This window comes from Callorhinchus milii, unplaced genomic scaffold, assembly GCF_018977255.1.
Source record: "Callorhinchus milii isolate IMCB2004 unplaced genomic scaffold, IMCB_Cmil_1.0 Scaffold2, whole genome shotgun sequence".
Classification (NCBI taxonomy): Eukaryota; Metazoa; Chordata; class Chondrichthyes; order Chimaeriformes; family Callorhinchidae; genus Callorhinchus; species Callorhinchus milii.
In genome coordinates, this window is record NW_024704743.1 from 6848099 (window position 1) to 6870749 (window position 22651).

Sequence of the window (22651 nt, forward strand, 5' to 3'; positions counted from 1 at the left end):
AGAAAATATATACAAGATAAATTTACCATAAAATCTAGTTAAATCTCTGAAGCTTAAAACAAGCTGCTTCTCTGATCACCAAATTTACAAACTAACTGGTATCAATGTCACCAACGTACAGATGACACACTAAGGACCAGGCAAAGCAACAACCAGGACTTGTACAACAATGTTCCATGAATGATGAACATCCTGAAAAGCTTCCCAATGTCAATAGTGATCACTGAGCAAGAAGTGTGGGGTGGGGTGGGGGGGAGGTGAAGGTTGGGAAGAGAATGTAAGTTCGCACAAACCTCTCCTTCCACTCCCAACTCGAGCCCCTCTAGTCTGGCTTCCGCCCTACCCACAGCTCCGAGAAGACGCTCCTCAACGTCACAAATGACTTCCTCTCTCTCTGTGACCATGGCTCCCTCTGCTTCCTTGTCCTCCTGGACCTCTCCACTTCCTTCAAGCCATCCTCCTCCACCACCTCTTCTCCTTGAACCATCCTTTTGGGACCACACTCTCCTGGTTCAAGTCCTACTTAACCAATTGCCATCACTTCACTCGAAGCATACACTTCCTTTAGTGGCCTTTAGTGCTGGAGGGAGCTTTAACTTGATTGTGCATGCATCCAGCCTTTATTCCTCAGATTTTGTCATTTAGCAAAGTAGCTCAGACTCTAAAGTGAATACCACATGTTGGCAGCATTAATATACCGGACCAGATTATTACCTCATTAAAACAATCCATTTGTGCTATTTGGGAAGTGTCATTTTTTTTTACAACTTCCACTCAAGGAATGTTCGTAATAAAAGCGAATGGAATAAATAACCATTTGTATTTGTCTTGCAATAATGTGGTCGATGTTCGACTAACTAATACCCAAAACAGTTTTCCATATGCTCGTTCTGTTAGTTTATACTGTGGATTACCTTCACCAGTGAATGAAGGCTTTTTTCACCAAACATATCCCGTAGGAAGGTCAGGTCCTCCTGGCTGTTCACATGTGGCTGCAGCTGGGTTGGCAAAGAGGCCAACAGTTCATACAGACCTGCGAATAAATATGAAACACTATCAGTACAATGCGTTAGGAAACTTTCATAATTTAACCCATACCCATTGTGTAGCTGTCAGACTGGGCCGTCCCAGTTTTAATTTAAGGAAACCTACAAGCTGTGTAAAAGAAATGCATCAGAATGAATCTATTCTAAAATCTCTGGAGATAGTCCAGGGTTACAAAAGGCGCTGCCCTCGCTTTGAGTGGCAAGCTTTCCCGACAGCCTCGGAAAGGTAGACAGTAGCACACTGTTCTACAGTAGCATAAAGGACAGTCCATCCATCAAGTAGCAGCCAACATGAGTCAAAGTAATGTAGTTACAGTGAAAGCTGGAGCCGCCTTTAGGGAGGTAACCTGGCATCGGTTAAAGTCAAGTTGCAGCACATGTTCGATTTTCCAGGAGGATTACACAGTGTAAAAGGACAAACTGTGGCTTTCACCCCCTCTGCTGTCTCCAAACACAGGCAGGTTCTGACCACCTATAGAGAATATGCCTGTTATTCTTCGGTTTTAACAAACACCTCTCCCATCCCTTCACAAACAGATTTTCATTCTATTAAGTTAGAATACTCTATTGCAACCTCTCTTTTCCAACCTGCAATGCATGTTTCACAAATGGGATATGGAGTGGGGGGGGGGGGCAGAGTGAGAAAAAATAAATATTTGTCACATGATGCATTAAAGTTCATATCTTGTGATTGGCTTACAAAATACCCAAACTAAATGAATCAACATAAAAATATTTCTGCTAAACGAAGTAAGCTTACTGTTTTTGAAAAGGTGAGCCCTCACCTACATTTTCCATTTACACAGTTTGTGAATATTGTTAGCAGGAATATTGTATCAGAAGCTACCCATGAAAGCATTTCGGAACGCATGACCAAAAGAGACAACAATAACAACAAGATTACATTTGTATAGTGCCTTTCACGTCGGGAAGACGTCCCAGTGGGGTCTGGGGGGGGGGGGAAGAAGGGAGGGGAGGGGAGGGGAAGGAGGGTGGCCGGTGGCATTGTCGAAGAGGAGGGTCTTGAGGCGGGACTTGAAGGAGGCTAAGGAGGGGGCGAGGCGGAGTGATTGGGGGATGGAATTCCAGAGATTGGGGGCAGAGTGGATAAAGGCTCTCCTGCCAATGGTGGGGAGGGTGGGTCGGGGGACATGGAGCAGGCCGGAGCCGGCTGAGCGGAGGGAGCGGGCGGGTTGGTAGGGGGTTAGGAGGTCGCAGAGGTAGGGGGGGCGTGGCCATTGAGGGCTTTGTAGGTGAGGATCAGGATCTTGAACTGGATCCTCTGAAGGATTAGGGAACCAATGGAGTCGGGTGAGAATGGGGTAGATGGGGTCACGGAGTTTGGTGCGGGAGAGAACACGGGCTGCAGAGTACTGGATTATCTGCAGCCTATGGAGGGAGGAGTTGGGAAGGCCGATAAGCAGGGAGTTGGCATAGTTGAGCCTGGAGGTGATGAAGGCATGAACAAGAGTTTCAGCGGCCTGAGGAGCGGTAGTGGCGGAGTCAGGCGATGTTATGTAGGTGAGGGAAGGTAGAGCGGGTCATGGCTTGGAAGTGGGGAAGAAAAGACAGTTGAGGATCAAACAAGACACCTAGGTTCCTGACTGGCTGGTGAGTTGAAGTGTGCAACCATGGAGGTTGTTGCTGCCAGAGCCTGAGACTGCATAATTGTACTCAAACACGCACATATCCTAATTTTCCCCACACAAACATACACGTGCTTGCACAACAATATTCACTTATAAATAGTTACTGCACTTAGCAGTATATTCTGTGAAACGTTTTGAGATTGAACGTGAAAGGCGCTATATCAAATGAAATGGTAATTATGTGTCTAGTTTCTTTTACTCAGATTTTCATCAGCATTATTACAGCAAGACACAGGACTATTGCCACAAATCAGCAGCTCAGCAACAAGATGAGGTAAACTGAGGATGATCACCAGACGAATAAAAAGAGGAGGTTGTGAGATTTGGGGCAGGTGGAATACTTACAACTTACTAATGGCTGTTCGAGCCACATTCACTCCGTGACATGAAGGGTGCTATAATAATAATCTTTGCATTTGGTATAGCGCCTTAATAATAATAATAATCCTTGCATTTGATATAGCGCTTTTCACGTCAGGAGGACGTCCCAAAGGGCTTCACAGAATAGACTGTAAAGTGAATTGACTGTATATTTGTGGGCGAACGCGGCAGCCAATTGCGCACAGCAATGTCCCACAAACAGTCGTAGATTGAAAATGACCAATTTATTATTGTTTTGTTTTGGAGGGATTATTATTAGGCGTGTGGAGTAAGGAAACTTGCCCAAGGTTTTGCGCTGCCTGGAATTGAACTCAGGTCTCTCACTTGCAAAACGAGTGCTCTAACCACTGAGCTACAGGACTCCACATTATCAAGTCTTTGAGATATCTCAAAGCACTTCACAGAATATATTATAACAACAACAAAATTACATTTGTACAGCACCTTTCATGTCGGGAGGATGTATAAAAGTGCTGGGTAATCAGTGTTTCGGACCTGAGCTGGGGGTTGGGATCAGGGAGGATGCAGGGCGGGTGGGTGGGGGGGGGGGGGGAGAAGAAAGGAGGGTGACCGAAGGCACAACAACAACAACAAAACTACATTTATAGAGCGCCTTTCACGTTGGGAGGACGTCCCAGGGCACTGAACAGTCAGGGGTGAGGAACTGAGCATGAGGGAGGGGAGGCGTAGGGGTGAGGGAAGACAGAGAGGTGGGTGGGCGACTGAAGACATGATCGATGAGGAAGGTCTTGAGATCGTCCTTGAAGGAAGCAAGAGAGGAAGCGAGGCGAAGGGACTGTGGGATGGAGTTCCAGAGTGGGGGCAGAGAGGCTGAAAGCTCGGCCACCTATGGAAGGGCGCGAGACATGGAGCAGGCCGGAGTCCGCTGAACAGAGGGAGCGGCCAGGTTGGTAGGGAGTCAGCAGGTCAGAGAGGTAGGAGGGGACAAGGCCATGTGAGGACAAGGATCTTGAATTCAATCCTCTAAGGGATGGGGAGCCAGTGGAGTCGGGCGAGGGTGGGAGTGATGGGGTCACGGAACCTGGTGCGTGAGAGTACACGAGCTGCAGAGTTTTGGATGATCTGCAGCTTGTGAAGAGAAGAGTTGGGAAGGCCGATGAGGAAGGAGTTTCTGTAATCGAGCCTTGATGTGACGAATGCATGGGTGAGGGTTGCTGCAGCCTGAGGGTTGAGGCAGTGACGGAGTCTGGCAATGTTGCGCAGGTGGTGGTAGGCAGTGCCGGTCATTGGTGGATGTGGGGGAGAAAGGACAGTTCAGGGTCAAACAAGACACCCAGGTTCCTGACTGGCTTAGTGAGGTTGAGTGTGCAGCCGTGGAGGCTGATGCTGCCAGCGCCTGAGGTGCGGAGGCGCTGGCAAGAGCCGATCAGGAGGGCCTCGGTCTTGCTGACGTTCAGTTGGCACAGTCGAAGAGGAGGGCATTGAGGCAGGTCTTGAAGGAGGCAGGGAGGGGGTGAGGCGGAGGGACTGTGGGATGGATTTCCAGAGGGTTGGGGCAGAGTGGCAGACAGTGGGGTGAGCAAGGTGGGGGGCATGAAGCAGGCTGGAGCCCGCAGAGCAGAGGGTTAGGTTGGTTGGGGGTTAGATTATAAAGTTGATCGACTATGTACTTTGTGGGTGAAACGCGGCAGTCAATTGCACACAGCAGTGTCCACAGTATTATCCAAACAGTCGTGGATTGAGTGGCTACATAGTTTATTGGAGGGATTATTAATCTCAGAAAGCAATCTGCAATCGACTAACAGCTGGGTTCCTACTTACTGCTAGGTAAGCAGAGTCGTGTGGAGTAAGTAAACTTGCCTAAGGTTTTGCCCTGCCCAGAAATCAAAACCTTAATATATAAATACAGGTTGTTCATACTGAAGCATTTAAAAGGGAATTGGATAAATACTTGAGGGGAAAAAAATTGTATGTGGAAAGAACAGGGAGATGAGAATAGAATAAAGAGTTCCAATAGGGAATCAAGCACTGACAGCGGTACACAAGACAGAATGCAAAATTCTGAAGGGTAATATTCTGTGATGAAACATGAACTTATACTTCATCGAACATCAAATAGAGTCCATTGTTGCACAATGTTGCTTTTGTTTTATCATTCCACTGCTCAGATATTATAGTTTTGCCCAGACAGTGCTGTTAAGCACTTTGGGACACCAGAAGAATAAAAAGAGGAGGTTGTGAGAATTTTTTTTACACATGGGGCTGGTGGAATACTTAATACTTACTACTGGCTGTTTGAGCCACAGTCACTCCGAGACGTGAAGAGCGCTATAATAATAATAATCCTTGCATTTGATATAGCGCCTTATCGAGCCTTTGAGACGTATCAAAGCATTTTACAGAATATATTATAACAAGAATAACAAAATTACATTTATATAGCGCCTTTCACATCGGGCGTAAGTCCCAAGGCGCTGGACAATCAGTGCTGGTTGTTTGTTTCATCCCTTAGTGAAAGGCATTATATATGAATGAAAATTTGTATTGTACGTTGTAATTTTAAAAAAATGTGGTCAGCTAGGTGTTCGACACACAAAGAAACCTATCACCACGCTTTGAGAGTATCCAAATAAATGGAGCCATTTAACCTCCGAAGAGACCCTGCTGATCTCCACCTACCCCCTAACTCCCATGGAAGATAAAATAATGAAAGGGATCTTGTCCTTCTGGGGTGCCCTGAAGGTCCAACACAAGGGCGCTATATAAATGCAAGTTGTTGTTCTGCGATGGTTCTCACCCCTTTTGTGTAACCCGCAAAGGTCGGTTACGCAAAGTGTACTAGGTACCCTGTTTTCAGTTCTATCTCTGTAAGTGCAAATCCCTACTCTTGTGGAACTTCACTATTCAGAGCAACACAACGACAGATATTCTCAATTGGCTTACTCCCCATGCAATTGAGATGCTTTCCCCAGTGCCTTATCAGGCACTACCAGGCCACTGAGTCCAGCAACTGCATGTTTTGGGTATTTCCCTACCTCCCTCGTTAAGAATTTAAGAGACTTGAAGACACTACTTTCTTTAGCGCATTTTTAATTAATCAATTTGTCATTTGCACCTTTCCAGAACTCTCTGGGTGATATGGGATGTGCAAGTTATGTTTGATATCCAAATTCTGGGTCACTGACTTTATAATGTCTGCCTCTAATTTGTTAAGGTGTTCATTCGGACTATCGTCTGCCCAAAAAATGTCATCAACATAACAAGTTACCCTGGTATCCCAATCATGGTTTGCTGGGTGCACTCATTGAAAATAATAGCAGGGCTGTTTTTCCAGCCCTGGGACATTCTGTTCCATTCAAATTGCTGACCACAAAATGTAAATGCCGTTTTCCACCTATCCTCCTTTGCTAAAGGAACACTCCAGAACTCATTAGTTAAATCTGGGTTAGTCTTATGTTTCCCCTTCGGAAGATTATCTAAGTCTCCGCTTAAATGGGTACTTTGCCCTGCTGCCCTCTCAGTCACATTGTTTAACTGTATGAGATCGATTACCAATCGCCAAGACCCGTTAGGTTTCCGAACCGGCAAAAGAGGTGAATTTGTTTCAGATTCACATTTGTAAAATTATCTGTCTTAACTTCTAATTACTTGATAATTTTTTAAAAATCTGCAATTGAATTGCTTGGAAGAGAATAGGTTTATGTTTTTCCCTGCGTATCCTAACCTTGCACTGAATTAAACCATAATCTAATTTATGGATGGCCATGCTGCATCTAAAACCCTGCAGCACTCTCCAGAGCGTGTCTGCATTTAATTGCGTACGAGCGACCTGCTTTTGTTTTCATCTCCATGCATGCTGCAAATGATAACGTCATGGCGATCTGCCTTTCTCAAGAAATCACATCCTAGTATCACGTTCTCCGTGATTTCTTTTGGATTAACTGCCACTTTCATTTTTACAAATTCAGATTGCTCAACATCCTCAATCTCTGCTAAATGTTCATATATTTAGAGATGAGATCTCCCCCATCTCCCTGCACAATTAGTTTTTTCTGCTGCTCTTTAGGCTCCGCCCCCACTACACTGGTTTAAAACTGTTACCCACGTGTTATCCACTAATGCATTATACTTCTTACTGCATATAATGAAAGGAATGTGGCGACGACTAATAAAAGTTTACACCCAACGAAGTATTGCCTGTCCTAACAAGTACCAATAGGTGGCTGCTTGCGAATTGTATCGGTCCTGTTGATCAAACTCCCGGCTGAAAATAAAATCTCCTCAATAGGGTTGCCCCGCAGCAAAAAAATCCCATTTTTACTCCCTGTGCATGCAGGTGCTGAGATTACCCTTATGATCCTGCCATCTATTGTTATCCTCAAAGAAATGTTCAGAATAATAAAAACGATAACGCTTTTCAGCGTGTTTGACAACTAATTCCCATTGCTCTGGCTGGAGGGGATTGTCGTCAACCACAACAAAATTACATGTATAGTGCGCCTTTCACGTCGGGAGGAGCAAGTACAAAACCTCTCCTCTCAGGCGGCATCACCATCACCATCAGAAACATTTCTCCCCAAAGCTCCTTAGAAAATAATTCAGTAATTTTGGAAGCAAGGACACTGGGGTGCCCCTTTGCTAACGCCCTGAACTGATCAATTTACTCCGGAAGCCCTTTCTCCCTTATGATGGTGCGTTTAATCTTGCTGAACGCCGTAACTAAATCATACCACTCAGGGTTTATTAAATCTTTCCATCTTCTATTAATTACGGATTGCAGATATATCTGCACAGCCACTTTATTAGGCAAAGTAACTAAATTCGCAAAGGAAATATTAGAAGTTAACTAATATCTATATCCTTGATTTCAGGCAATGTGACTGTTAAAGATTTCAGCCCCAATATGCTTTCAACATGGGTATGAATGTCCACCTGCACTTCATTACCACTTGCCACATGGGTTTTTCCCCACATGCAATTAACACCCATTGTTAGACGATTTAACTGCTCAGTTATTAAAACTCTGTCCCTGAGCTCGTTTTATAACTCTTGTATTTGAGTCAGCTGCGCTGCCTCATTTATTTTTAATTGTCTTTTAATACTCCCCGCCCATGGAAGTTGATCAGTCAACCTCTTTACCTCTGCTTGAGTTTCCCTCAAGGATGACTTAAGATTATTTACAATAGCCTCATATCTCTCAGTAATAATGAAATGTGGAGTCCTGTAGCTCAGTGGTTAGAGCACTTGCTTTGCAAGTGAGAGACCTGAGTTCAATTCCAGGCAGAGGGCGAAACCTTGGGCAAGTTTCCTTACTCCACACAGAGCCTAATAATAATCCCTCCAAAACCAAAAACAATAATAAATTGGTCATTTTCAATCTACGACTGTTTGTGGGACATTGCTGTGCGCAATTGGCTGCCGCGTTCGCCCACAAATATACAGTCAATTCACTTTACAGTCTATTCTGTGAAGCGCTTTGGGACGTCCTCCCGACGTGAAAAGCGCTATATCAAATGCAAGGATTATTATTATTATTATTATAATGTTGTGGCTCTGGCACTTTAGCTAGAGTCCTTGCTATTTCTCTGTATTTTTTGGTTAATTGTAACCCAGGTAACAGCACTGTTGCCAGAGAAAAAAATTGCTGCTCCCAATTGCCACTTTTAGAGGAAGACTGTTTAAATGCAGAATCGGATCTGCTCTTATCTTGGATCAGCCAACTATCAGTCGCTCCTCGGTTCCCTCACTCAGTCTTTCCCCAGGTCCTGAGCTGACTGAGTATTTTGAGAAATTTCCTTCCCAATTGCACTCTGTGACTTCCTCGCATTCAGTCTCCACACCGAACCCCTCACAATCCCTTTCGCTGTTGGTACGCCTAGCGTACATTGAATCAGAAATGCTCCTTGCGGCTAGTTTTAAAGTTTTTATCTCCTCAACCACCTCCATTCTGAGACTTTGAGTATCGAGATTCACATAGACAAAGTAATCTGTTTCCCCCATCGGAATCATGTAGGTTCAATGTTTTTTTTGCACAAACTGGAACCTACATTGTCTTATTCAGGGGTTGCTATGTGTTGATTTAAATGGGCATTTCGCATTGTAGCATCGTTGCAACGCTATTTTTGTGGAAAGTCAAATTATACCCTTATACACTATTTCCTGTACGATTAAGATGATTCTTTTAAATATTGAAATTTTGGTTTAGATATCTAGTATAGTTTAATTGTTGATGTCAAATGGAGGAGCATTGTTAGTGAGAATCACCAGTAACTGGGAATGTGTTCGATGGCTTTAAAACACTCAAGGGGTTTAGATAAGAAGAGTACAGTTTACATTATCCAAATCTAGAGAATGTGCTCGATATGAACATAATTATCTATTCATTCAAGATGGGCTTAAATTTTCGTGGTGGTTGTCAAGGGCAGGGTGTACTAGATTGCACTGGCATCAGTGGAGTCCTGTAGCTCAGTGGTTAGAGCACTCGCTTTGTAAGTGAGAGACCTGGGTTCAATTCCAGACAGGGCGAAACCTTGGGCAAGTTTCCTTACTCCACACGCCTAATAATAATCCCTCCAAAACCCAAACAATAATAAATTGGTCATTTTCAATCTACGACTGTTTGTGGGACATTGCTGTGCGCAATTGGCTGCCGCGTTCGCCCACAGATATACAGTCAATTCACTTTACAGTGTGTTCTGTGAAGCGCTTTGGGACGTCCTCCCGACGTGAAAAGCGCTATATCAAATGCAAGGATTATTATTATTATTATTATTATTATCATGCTTTCTCATGCAATAACCCTTACTTTCTCCTTAGTTACAAGATTTCAGAACATTTATTCGGGTACATTGAACCACTTTTATAAATAGACAGCACAAGAATGTTGTTCTTAGGAGGAACTGGCTTTCGGCGATTTGGAATTGTTTGCAAGTTTCCCTCTCCAGCCCCACACTCCTCCAGTACTCAAAACCATACATGTTAGCAGCTTGAAAACATGCCAGAAGTCAAATTAAGTGGAGTAAAGATTGCAGCATCCAAGGCCACATCATATTGGCCACGTACATTATCATTGCACTGCGGCACTCACGGCTGACGTAGTACCTTCCACGTATATTGCATAATTTAATAATAATGTTGGGGACCACCGAGCAGCGAGAAGGGAGTTGGGGACGTTGACCAAAAGAATCAACGTAAAGTTTTTTTTAAAAAAAGCAGAGCGTTTTGAAGGCAGGGAGTGAGGAAGTGAAAAGTCAAGAAGTTAGTAAATTAGTGCAGATCTCAATCCAAGGAGCAGCGTAGTGTGACTTCATGATACAGTGCAGAGAGAAATCAGTGCCAATTTTCACACATGAATTTTATTTTGGAATGCCTGATGTAGCAGAATACAGTAAAACAGTCTAGCACTAGCAAAATTATTTACTGCAGGATGGTTTTCACCGTTCTGTCCGTGCCAGTTGCCTGCAGTATGTAAACCACAGCACATATATTTATTAACACATTTGGTTCCAATAACTCACCTATCATAATCGCTGTCAATAAGAATCATTTTATTTAAAACTCTCTTCTGGACCCAATCAGTGGCATTTGATCACTCAACTATGCACTCCTGATTATACTGAGCAATGACAGGTCTGCCAATTTGTACAACAAGAAGCCAACAACACAAGCCAGACCACGGATCAGATAGAAAGACAAATGTATATTTAAAAAAATACAAACTGCTGGATGGATCCAGGACAGGTATTTGGATTGAAGCTTTTAATGTTTAAGGCAGAATCAGATATTCCATTTCTGCTCAGCAAAATGCACGTCTAAACAAAAAATAAAAGTGTGTATGTGTGTGGGTGTGTGTGGGGAGAGAGAGGGGCAGGCAGGGGTCTAAAGGATGGACTGTGCAGTCTATAGGATGGACAAGCCTGCGGAGTAGAGTGATGGATGCTTTTATGACTCCATAAAGAGAACATCAGTGAAAAGGAATGCTTCAGGGAACACTCTTAAAAAAATGTGACCCCAAGCTGCATCAGTGGAACGTTTCTTACCACAATATTTAAGGTTTTTCTGTGATGTAAATTATCACCTCCCACCCCTTCCCCAAGTTGCCTGGTTTCTCTATTAGGCCAATGTACTGACAGCATTAAAAAAAAGCACAATTCTGAAGAACAGCATCCTTTCCAAATGACGAATTTATTAAATAAACACACCGCAGCTTGGTGCACTCGGCTTTCATGTACACCCTTGATAGGAGGCACAAGACAAGAAAGAGGGAGACCACTAAGCCTGTCCCATGAGTTTATTATAGGCACATCTTTTAATTCCATTTCCCATCTTTTCGCCATATCCCTTCATACCCTTTTCTTCCAAGCATCTAGATTGGAAGAGGCGTGTGGAGTTTCCTTACTCTACTCGCCTCTGTTTACCTAGCAGTAAGTAAAAACCCGGTTGTTAGTCGATTAGTGGATTGCTTTTCGGGGGTAATAATCCCTCCAAAAATAAATAAATAAAATAGGTCACTCAATCCAAGACAGTTTGTGGAAAATTGCTGCCAAGTTTTGCCTACAAAATATACAGTCGATTCACTTAGTATATTCTGTGAAGTGTTTTGAGACGCCTCGACAATGCATAAGGCGCTATATCAAATGTAAGGATTATTATTATATTCCAAGCACCTATCTGCCTTTTAAACTTCCCAATTGTTCTGAATCTTCTGGGGAAGTGGGCGTTCCATATTTTCATAATTCTCCATGTGCAGAAATTATTTCTGATCTCACTTGTAATTGGCATAGTTCTAATCTTAATACCAAGTTCCCTTGTTTTGAAACCCTCATCCAGAGGAAAGAGTTAAACCCTATCCAGCTGGTCAATTCTCATTATTATTTTAAACACTTCAATCAGATCAATGAAGCTCTAAACCAAGTTTACTCAAGTCTCTCATCACAATCTCTCTTTCCTCCCTCACATCTGGTCCCTGACTAACACTTAAGATGTCTCTTCTGCATCTTCACATTACCCGCCTCTTTCCCTGCCTATCGCATGTCAGATACTGCCCAAACCTCTTCTTCACACCTTACTCAGCCTGCCAGACTTTTCCGAGTGCCCATCATTCCCATTCTCACTAGCCTCCAAAGCTCTGTCTCACAGCAGATTGACTTCAAGATCCTCATTGTCACCAACAAGGCCCAATCAACTCTCATCCTCCCTACCTGTGATCTTGTCACCCCCTCTTCTCAGCCAACTTGGGCCTCCAGCACATTATCTGCCCCATCCACCCCACTACTGATGGTCTTGTCCCATCTTCAAAAGCCGTCTAAGAATGTACCTCTTTTACGTGTTTGTGGTCCAAACTGGTTCCAAGGAAACATGCTTTGCAATAGGCTGTCAGAATCAATTCAAGCCTCTGTGGCGGTCTCGATTGTCTGCTTCCTGAGGTGGTAATTGCTGATGATAGACCAGCCAATCTGGCTCATCAGTAGTACTTGGATGATCAGTTCAGTCACTGGGGCAGGGAGGGATTCTTCACAAGCAGCTCATATTAGCCCTGCAAGCCCTGCTGGGTAAGATGGTCCTAGCTGGACAAGCCCCAGGAAAGCTTGCCAAACCATGCTTTCAATGGCAAACTATGCGGTTTTAGCTGGTTAAGTTCCAGCAGTAGCCCAACACACGCCCAAGCCTGGACTCTTACCAACTTTTGCCCAACACTCTCCTGGATTAGGTAAAGTCAGCATTCCATTCCAAACACGGAAATTTTCACATGTAGGTGGCATGCATAAAACTCTCAGTCTGGTTCAGATAATCAAGCATGGTGGGGGGTTTCTGCATGTCTCTCACAGACAAAAATCGGTCACTTCAATCCACGACTGTTTGTGGGACGCTGCTGTGCGCAATTGGCTGCCGTGTTTCGCCCACAAATATTCAGTCAATTCACTTTACAGTAAAGCACTTTGAGACGTTTAGAAGATGTGAAAAAGCGCTATATGAAATGCGAGGTTTATTATTATTATTACACATACACAGGCGTAGAGAGATACACACTCAGAAACACAGTCTCACAGACACCGAGAGACGCGCATTCACAGAGAGAGACGCACACTCAAATAGAGACACTCACAAACACATGGAGAGACACACACAGGCACACCCACAAACACACAGAGAGGGAGACATAGACATGCTCACACAGACACTCACAAACAGAGAAATATACACACACACAGACAATCACAACAGTGGAACCTCTGAGTGAAGCCTACTTGCCGCTTGTGGCGCACCGCGCATGTGTGTCTGGAGCCACCCCACTCACAGTGACGCCAGGTAAACAGCTAGCAGGCCCGTGGGCCAAAAGCTACGTTTATCGCGCGGAGGGTGTTTGTAGCGGATTCCGCAGGAAAGGTGCACTTTCTCACTTTTCTGTTAGCCCAGATTATCAATAAGTTTCTACTGGACTTTCTGCACACCGGCTTTCAATGACTCCGTTTGCTCTTCTATGCCGGACTGCTGTTGTTCTACAAAATGTGCACAATATTAGCATTATTAAAAATTATATTTGATGCACTAATGAACTTCAGAATCATATTTAAAACACAATAAACTTAGCGTTATTTGTTAATACCATTAAATAAACAGAAAAATAAAATGAGAGATTTTAGTGAAAACTGAATGATTTTGCCACTGAGTGACTGTGCTCAGTGTAACTTCTCTTCAATTCTTCCCTGAATATTTTAAACTGTGCAGGTGAAAATGGTGAGTTTTTTTTCTCTCTCGCCAAGTTAATACTTCAGTTCTCAGATCAATCCTTTAAAATCTGTATCAATTTCCACCGTAAGCTTGTAAAATACATCAAATGCCATCACTTGACACTAAAAGCTGGTGAACTGTTTCATTTTATGAGGTAAGTTGATGTTGGTTAAAGGGATCACGGTTACCAGGAACATTCCTTGAAGAATCAGAATGGTTCATTGCCACCTCAGCACAGACAGCTTTCCACACACACCTGTTAACACCAGCATCTCACAAAGTAACTGGTAAGCACATTGTGAACAAACCATGCCTGATATAACGTGGCTTGGTTATGGACTTTTGAACGATGGTCATCTGACAAGTCAGATGATCATTTTCGCCAAAACATGCCACTTCCAATAAAAAACATAAATCCCTTCTGTTCAATAACTGTAACTCTACCATGAAATTCTTTGGAAATAACAAATGCACATATTTTGAGACAGCAACAGGTATATACTGTATCATCCTTTTAAGCAAAATAAATACATATACAATATACCTGGAAGATATTTGGCGATGCTGGAGAGCTCTTAGCTTTTTAATCCAAAAAAAACCAAAGATTAAATTATTAAAAGAAAAGAATAACTCGCATTGTCTGGAGATTCAGAAACCATCTTGTAAACACTAAGCTTTTAGAAGTCTATTTTGTTAGGAACCACACCATGTACCAGAGTAACGGTGCACAGTAAATAACAGAAGTTTATAATAAATGCTGACATTAATTTGTTTTGACAGTGCAGACTGTAGACTTTTTCGTGGTTTACAGAGTCGAGGAGTCAGCAAGTAGATCTGTGCTGCCCAAGGATGTCAAGAAAATAACTAACTTGGAGAGAACCACCTCTCTATGTACATTTTAAACATCTATAACTACAAACAGTCCACAGCTTGAGACCTCACAGCCATGAGGTGGTGAGGCACAGGGTCTGACTCTTAATTCTCCACATAAGGAACCTCCCAGCCTGCCAGACCATATAATATGTCCTTCACAAGACAAATCACAGCAGTCCAACATAGTGAGAGGCACTTGAACTCACACAGTACGATCTGACACTCAAATCCAGTGCTGGGTGGGTGGGTGGGTGGGGGTGGTGGTGGTTGCAATGTCAGATGGTGCCATCTTTCAGATGAGATGTTAAACTGAGGTCCAATCTGCCTGTTCAGCTGGACATTAAAGATTCCATGGCACTATTCAAAAATAGAAGGGAATTTCTCCCAGTGTCCTGGCCAAAAATCCCCCAAATAAAAACAACTGCTAATTTGTCTCATGGCTGTTTGTGGGACATTGCTGCGTGCAATTGTGCTGCCACTTTTGCCTACAAATACACAGTAAAACAAGGAGGGGGCGGAGGAGAGAGGAGCCACAAATTCAGATCAAGTTTCAGATTGGTGCAATGAATTGTTACGTAATGGGCTTTGTTTCAGGAATCCTTTACAGCTCCAAAAGGAATCTGAATCAATTCGCTCCTCTGGACATTTAGACCAAGCTCCTCGGCTTTAAAACTCTACAATTGAAAGGATTGTTTCCCTCTCTGGTGTGTGACAATCATAGAATCTGGGATTTCTAATTCAGTATATTAACTTCCTAATGCTGCGGGGAACATACAATTTAATATTGTGCTCCTGCTAGTGCTGGCCCAGCTCCCTACAATTGTTTTACTACCGCTCTGTGGAAAATTGGATTCACACTTGGGAGGAGTTTGGTCTGGTGGGCAAACTCCTTTGTTAAAATTATAAAAGCTTACAACTGCGCAAGGTTTAAAAGCTTTATATTTGTACATATCATTATTATTATTACACATCTAGGTTTCCTCAATTTCATTTCATGTTACACAACTGTGAGACATCAAGTCCACAGATTAGATTCAAGACATTAATTTCACCAGAATGAAAGAATGCTTTTAGAATTGAGCTGGCATGAAGTGCCTCTCATTCTAGACTCAAATTTTCATTAAGATAACCGAAACTGCCTGTCAATATGGAAGCTGCATTCGTTTTTAGGTTTAAAAAGGGTTTGTTTCAGTCGCATGTACCTGTCACACCACATCAACCAACATTGCTCCCAATCGTTCTGGAGCATTGCAACCATCACATCAGAAAATCAAAGAGCAGGTCATGTCACCTCACTGTTCTCAGATGCAAACCGATGCACAATTGCAGGAGGGAAACTTTTCAAAGATGATGAAGTATAGGGAAAGAGCAGAGATGTTGGGTTAGAGCAATTCGCTCCAGTGGACACTAGGACACTGCTGTTTCAATTGACATTTCAATGCACAATTGACTGCTGTATTTAGCCCACAAAATACACAGTCACTTCACTTTACAGTATATTCTGTGAAGCACTTTCAGACGTCACAATGATATGATAGGGCGCTATGTCAAATACAAGCATTATTATTATTATTAACATGGGTCTCCTTCTATTCTCTAAGGTTGCATTATACCCCGTGCGACAGAACGCTAGCATGTTTAAATCAAACAAGCTTCCCTGGTTTTTTTTCTCCAAAAGATCATTTTTGTTTTGATCGTCAATCATTCATTTTGTCTGCTCGATATAAAAAGAATGTTTTTTCAAAAAAAAATGTTTTATACATCGACTTTCAACAAGCCAAATTTCCATTTTATTTTATTGGCACTCAGGGTACTTCAAGCAGCACAGTGTTTAGATTGACCTTTACAAAAAAATGTTACGGCGAAATAGTCTGGTTTAAAATTGCAGTATCTGTTTCCCTGCACCTTTTATAGAAGTACAACAACATTTATAGCACATAAAAGTAATGTACGTTACCCCAAGCTGGAAATGTTATTCAACACAGAGTTCCCCTTTTAAAGTTAAATAGAGTTAGTTATTCTCAGATAATCTTAAATTATTCTCAATCAAGTCAAGTAAGGTAAGTATCCCCATGTTGAGCTCAGTCTAGGCTGGCATTTCAATGCAGTGCTGGGAGAGCATGTTAATCAGTATTATTAAATGTATAGATAATTAATTTAAGGTCTTGATATACACCTATACTGCAGTGTGCATGGACAAAAGATATTATACTTTATTTAAAAGATCTTTAATAATCCTTACATTTGATATAGAGCCTTTAACATTGGGAAGACATTTCCAAATGATTCACAGGATATACTGTGAAGTGAAGTGACTGTCTATATTGTGGCTGAACGAGCTAAAAGAGCATTGAAGGAAAGATCTAAAACTTGTATACAAGATTCAATATTGCTGTTTGAGACAGTCAAACTGCCCTTGAATTCCATCCTAAATACTCTCTGCAACCCGGACTGTTTAAAAAAAGTTTAAACTAAAAGAAAACAAAAAATATTTCAGACACTGCAAATAATTTCCTATGTACTGAAATTTTTTAATATATATATTTAAAAAGGAAAGTACATGTTTAATTCCATGTGCTAACAACATTAAAACTTTAACACTAACTTCTCAATGTTCAAATTCCCAGTAAAAAAAAAGTTCACATTTTTATTTGATCTTAAGTACTGTATGGAAAAAGTTTAGTAGCTAGCAAGAGAATAACAAGTAAAAAATTGATAAAAATGTTCCTGCAGCGAGCCATGCACTCATACTGCAGCTTCCAGATGTTCCAACATTTTTGACATCAGTATGGAAAAATTTACTGTTAGTCTAGAGAAATTTAATATCACCATTCTTGTCATATCCCTCATAGCTATTAGGTAAGGTCTGTGTAAGTTATAAAGCAGGGCTTATGATAAAAAAAAGTGGTCTCTGCCTTTGCTCATTGTTGAAACTTTAGACGTTACCATATGGTTCAAAACGAGAGAATCCGTGTGGACAGGCATCAGGCAATGTTAGCTCTTTGATGGAATGAACCTGAATTCGACTTGAAAATGATTTTCATTCGCAGTACAGAAAGCAGAATCTGAACAGTAGCACGAGTTTACTGAGAGATCAAGGAAACAAGGGCAGAAGACTCCCAACACCTAAACACAGATTACCAATATTAACACTATGTACATATATATATACACACACACACATATTTACATAAAACTCACTATCGGAATAACACTATAACATTTTATAGCCTTAATAAAAACAGGAACGCAGCAAGCTCTAAATTTTCAGCCTGTCAGGTTAAAGCAATTCACAGTGGTCTCCAAGTATGCTATGCCATTCTAACAGCAGTTACTATATAAATTCAAACATGCTACTTTTTAAAAAAAAACATTTTAAAGGGAAGTAGGGAACTGGCAACAAATGCCTGTATCAGGCAAAATTATGTGCAAGTATTGTTTCTGAACATACCAGAAACAGCTTTGCTTTCTTTTTTATATAAATGCTGTAAAGGGTCATAAACAACAAAACTTGCAGCTAATAAAGAGCAGCTGACCCTCGGTGGATTGAGCTGCACTGTCTTTTGACAAACAGCGCTATCAACATTTGTCATCACTGTGACCAGGCTCCATTTTTCATGGTTGTTACTTCAAAGTAGCTAACAAAGGGAATTTGTTAACTTAAATCTTTTCAACATAGCAGCAGCCTTTCAAGACATTCGGGTGAACTTAAATGTAAAGCTGAGAGAACTGGTAGCCAATTGGGAGACATTTAATTCAATGTAAATGAGCCATCGACTTGTAATAAAAAAACACGATGACTGAAGATCGTCTCATTGTACAGTACGCTTCGGTCTTTGGACTCCAACCACAAAATATACAATCTAAATATATAGTCGATTCACTTTACAATATATTCTGTGAAGCGCTTTGTGACGTCTCAAAGACATGATAAGGCGCTATATCAAATGCAAGGATTATTATTATTACAAGCGCTTTGGGACGTCTTCCCGACGTGAAAGGCACTATACAAATGCAATTTTGTATTGTACTGTACCTTCATGGTGGCACGAATGCTAAGAGTTCGGAAGTTAATGTAGGTTCTGTGAATTAATTTCTAAGTAGGAAAAATGGAAGTGTGAAATAAGCTCCCAGTAGATTGCAGTCTACACTGATCCCAACTTTTGCCCAAATCTAGTTCATTTGGAGTCCTGTAGCTTAGTGATTCAGGCATTTGCCTCGCAGGCGAGGGGATCTGGGTTTGATTCCCGGGCAGGGCGAAACCTTAGTTTCATTACTCCGCATGCCTTTGTTTACCTAGCAGTAAGTAGGAACCCGGATGTTAGTCGATTGATGGATTGCTTTTCCCGGGGCAATAATCTTTTCAAAAACAAATCCCCCCCAAAAATGTGGTCACTCATTCCACGACTTTTTGTGGAACACTGCTGTGCACAATTGGCTGCCGTATTTTGCCCACAAAATACAGTCAATTCACTTGACAGTATAATTGTGAAGCGCTTTGAGAGGGCTCGAAGACATGATTAGGGACTATGTTAAATGCAAGGATTATTATAATTATTATTTACCACTCACATTGTTAGCCCATGCTAATGAGTGAGATCGGGAAGCTGCAAAGGCCACATACTAGTCATAGAACAAATGTGAACATGGCTCAAACAGTTCAGATTATTACTAAATGTTATTCGCATGTGTTATAAATATTGAAATGCAATACTTCACAAACACTTCATACACAGAATTCTTACATCAATATCAAGTGGCACAAAGGCCTGCTACCTCCCAGCAGTAGTGCAACAGTCAATTCATCTTCTGAAACTTCAAGCTAAATCGTTCGGTTTTCTAGTTTCTTAAACAAACTTTTTCTTTTGGAAAAGCACTTTCTATGCATGGTGAGGTCAGCGAGTGGCAGCACAAACCACGTGTGTGATATCAGTCACATTAGCAAAATGAACCAAATGAAACGGGGGTTTAAGTTACACTAACAAGTGCTTCCACTGATTAATTTTATGCTCAGCAGCAACAATCCTCACAGGATTTCAGCCCCAGGACTCTGCATACTGTCTAGCAACATTAGCCAAGGTAATGACAATTATTTGTGAGTAGTTTCTGAGTCTGAAAAGGGTATTAACTACCAGGGTACTGAAGGTAAATTAAAATTGTAAAGAGCTAGGCTGGCTTGCTATTCCAGACATGCTAGCTCCTTGTTTCAGCAATATAACTAGGGCCAGGGGATATACTTTTATCAAGAAGCACGCTCCGACTTTCAGTTTGATTAACTGTAAAACAAATGTGACTGCGACTCAGACAGTTCAGATTATTACTAGATCCTATTACTAACATTAATTTTAATGTGAAACGGTCAACCTCCACTGAAGTGGCTTTAGAAAGGCTGAGAACACAGCCTTTAAACACAATTTATGGACACGTTTCCGGAATAGTTAATTCCACTTTGGAAACCGACAGTGGGAGGAGAAAGTCCAGGTGGGTAGTGTGTGTGGTGTGGGGGCAAAGGATTTTAAAGTTAGAAGGTGTAGTGCCTTTTACATCGGGGGAAATGTCTCAAAGTGCTTCACAGGATTTTATTGGTAAGTGCTATCACAGTGTATTTTGAAGGTAAACAGGCAGCAAATTTGACAGCAATGACCAACAATAAAACTATATTTATATAACAACTTTCACATTGAGAGGACTTCTCAAAGCTCTTCAGAGGCAGAAGAATTGCAGGAAGTCGCAGAGTTAAGAGTAGGGCAAGGCGATGGCGAGAATTAAACATGAGGATACAAGGATCTTGAATTCGATCCACTGGGGGTGAGCAGAGCCACAAGAGGTGGATGATAGGCTCATGGAGCCCGGTGCAGAAGAGTGAACTAGCTGCAGTCCTAGATGGCAATGGACCAATTTTATCTGAGGGATTATTGGCCAGGGCTGGAGGAGAAACTACCCACTTTTTTCAACTGGTGACAAGGCATCTTGAACATTCACCTGAAACGGCAGATAGGACCTCAGTTTAAGGTCTCAGCCAAGCCAAAGCACTCCCAACAATGCAGCACTCTCTCAGCACTGCAGTGGAGCATCAGCCTAATTTATGCGTTCCAAGTCCTGACGAGGGACTTGACACAACCTTCTGACTCAGAAGTGAGGATGCTACCAACTGAACCAGGCTGGCACCTCTTCACTTCTTCACATAGCTTTATTGGTAAAGGGGGTAGGAGAGGAAATGGAACATTTGGGCTGAGGTGGAAAAATGCACACTGCAGTGCCCAGGGTATTCTTCTGTTTATAGGTGAGCGCATTTCACATCTGTTTAAAATGAACCTTGATCACAAAAACATCTCACACAAACTGAAAGAATTGAACATTGAACTGATTTTTCTAAACAAAAAGCAAAGAACCCACAAAGGAAACCACTAAGTGCATCACATCACTTCCTCTGCAGTGGGAGCAGCTCCCTGCAGTTTATATACTACGCTCACAGCCCAATATAATCAGGTACAGACACCTACAAGAAAGGTCTGTTAAACACATGTCAAAGTTCCATCCTAAAAAAACATATCCCAGTGTGTTTACTGTACATTGGTAATCCCTTGAAATCCAAGTAGCAAATCCTTTCTCGCAGCCTCCTCTCAGATCATGCAAGATAAAACTTTAAGTCATTGTGGTAAGTAATAATACTTGCATTTGATACAGTACCTTTCACAAAATTTAACGTAACGTGTGGCAACTGTATTTTGTAAGCGAATGTGGCAGCCAATTTGCAATTTCCAATAAACCGCCATTTATTCATGTATCTGGGGGATTGTTGGCCAGGATACCGGGAGAAACTCCCTCACAACACAAAAATATGAACAATCAAGAACACCAGCAGAGTGACTTTACCTGCATCATTCGCAGAACCTGTTGATAATGCCGGCATGATTTCCGCTTCCAAATGTCACACAGGAACCTCAAATTCGCACTCCGCAGCCAGAAAATCTCCAACCGGATCAGTTGACGTTCTGTTCTTTGGTCAAGCCCTTCCTTTGCCAACTTGCCCTTGAAGATTTACGCCATCCGCAGCTATGCCCTAGACGGAACCACATGAAAGGAAAGAAGAACAGAACTGTCATAATATTTTTAAAAAGCAAACGACAACAACAACTTGCTCCTCACTCAGGGTAGATTCCAGAGTGCTTGGAGCAAAATATCCGGGGGCGAAATTCTTCCTGCCGCATTGTGCAGCACTTTCAATGCCTGTTTAGAATGGGGATGGGAATGGATCGGTGGGAAAGGCAGCAGGATGCGAGCTGGGATTTGAGTATTTTAATGTCAAACAGAGAGGCATGTTTCCTATATCTCACACTCAAAACACCGGTATGCTTCTCTTGCAGTGCTCAAACGGACCACTAGGCGGAGCATAACAAGAAAAGTGAAGTGCCTTCACCTGGCGAGGTGAAGAGAGAATTAACCTCAAGCTATTTGCTCTGTGGAAAGCGCACCATTTGGCAGCAGGTCACTGACTGCGGTTGTAAACATGTCTATTGCCCAGAGGCGAAAAACACACTAGAAGATAAATTAATAGGAAACAGAAAATTTAAAAAAAGGCTAAAAATACACAAATGGTAAATATGAGCGAGAAATGAAAACAAACCATGGTATTTATGCACCAACAAGTTTTCCAGGCAGTCCAAAACAGCTTTCCCAACTTGCTGGGACTTCAAATGAATACATTTATAATTAATACCGCAATGCTAGGTTGTGGTTAACACAGGGTCCTTCAAGTCAAGATCTGTTTTCAAATGCATTTTACACACCTGGCAAACGTCCACTGAATGCCAACAAATGCTGTTTCCCAGCACAAATAAATACCTCTGGTTAAACCAACAACAGCCTCAAGTACTAATTCTGATGTTAAAAAAAAGTGAACCCCTCTTAAAAAGTAGTGGGAGGGGGGTGCATGGATCCCAACCAGCACTTATAAGGGGTACAATCTGGTTTCCCGTAAACTGTGCACGTGCTCAAAAAGAGAGCCGG

The 22651-nt window shown here is 42.1% G+C and overlaps 1 protein-coding gene across 4 annotated transcripts in view; it reads right to left on the reverse strand.

Moving 5' to 3' along the window:
- Nucleotides 1–22651, reverse strand: part of mpp7a (membrane palmitoylated protein 7a) — a 209321-nt gene that overhangs the window by 109177 nt on the left and 77493 nt on the right. For all 4 annotated transcript variants that reach the window (XM_007905455.2, XM_007905454.2, XM_007905452.2 and 1 more), the window contains exons 2-3: nucleotides 21518–21704; nucleotides 915–1033 (exon numbers count right to left, since the gene is read on the reverse strand). In XM_007905455.2, coding sequence (XP_007903646.1) covers nucleotides 915–1033; nucleotides 21518–21554 — 156 coding nt within the window. In that variant the 5' untranslated portion in view covers nucleotides 21555–21704. The remainder of the gene's footprint in view (nucleotides 1–914; nucleotides 1034–21517; nucleotides 21705–22651) is intronic.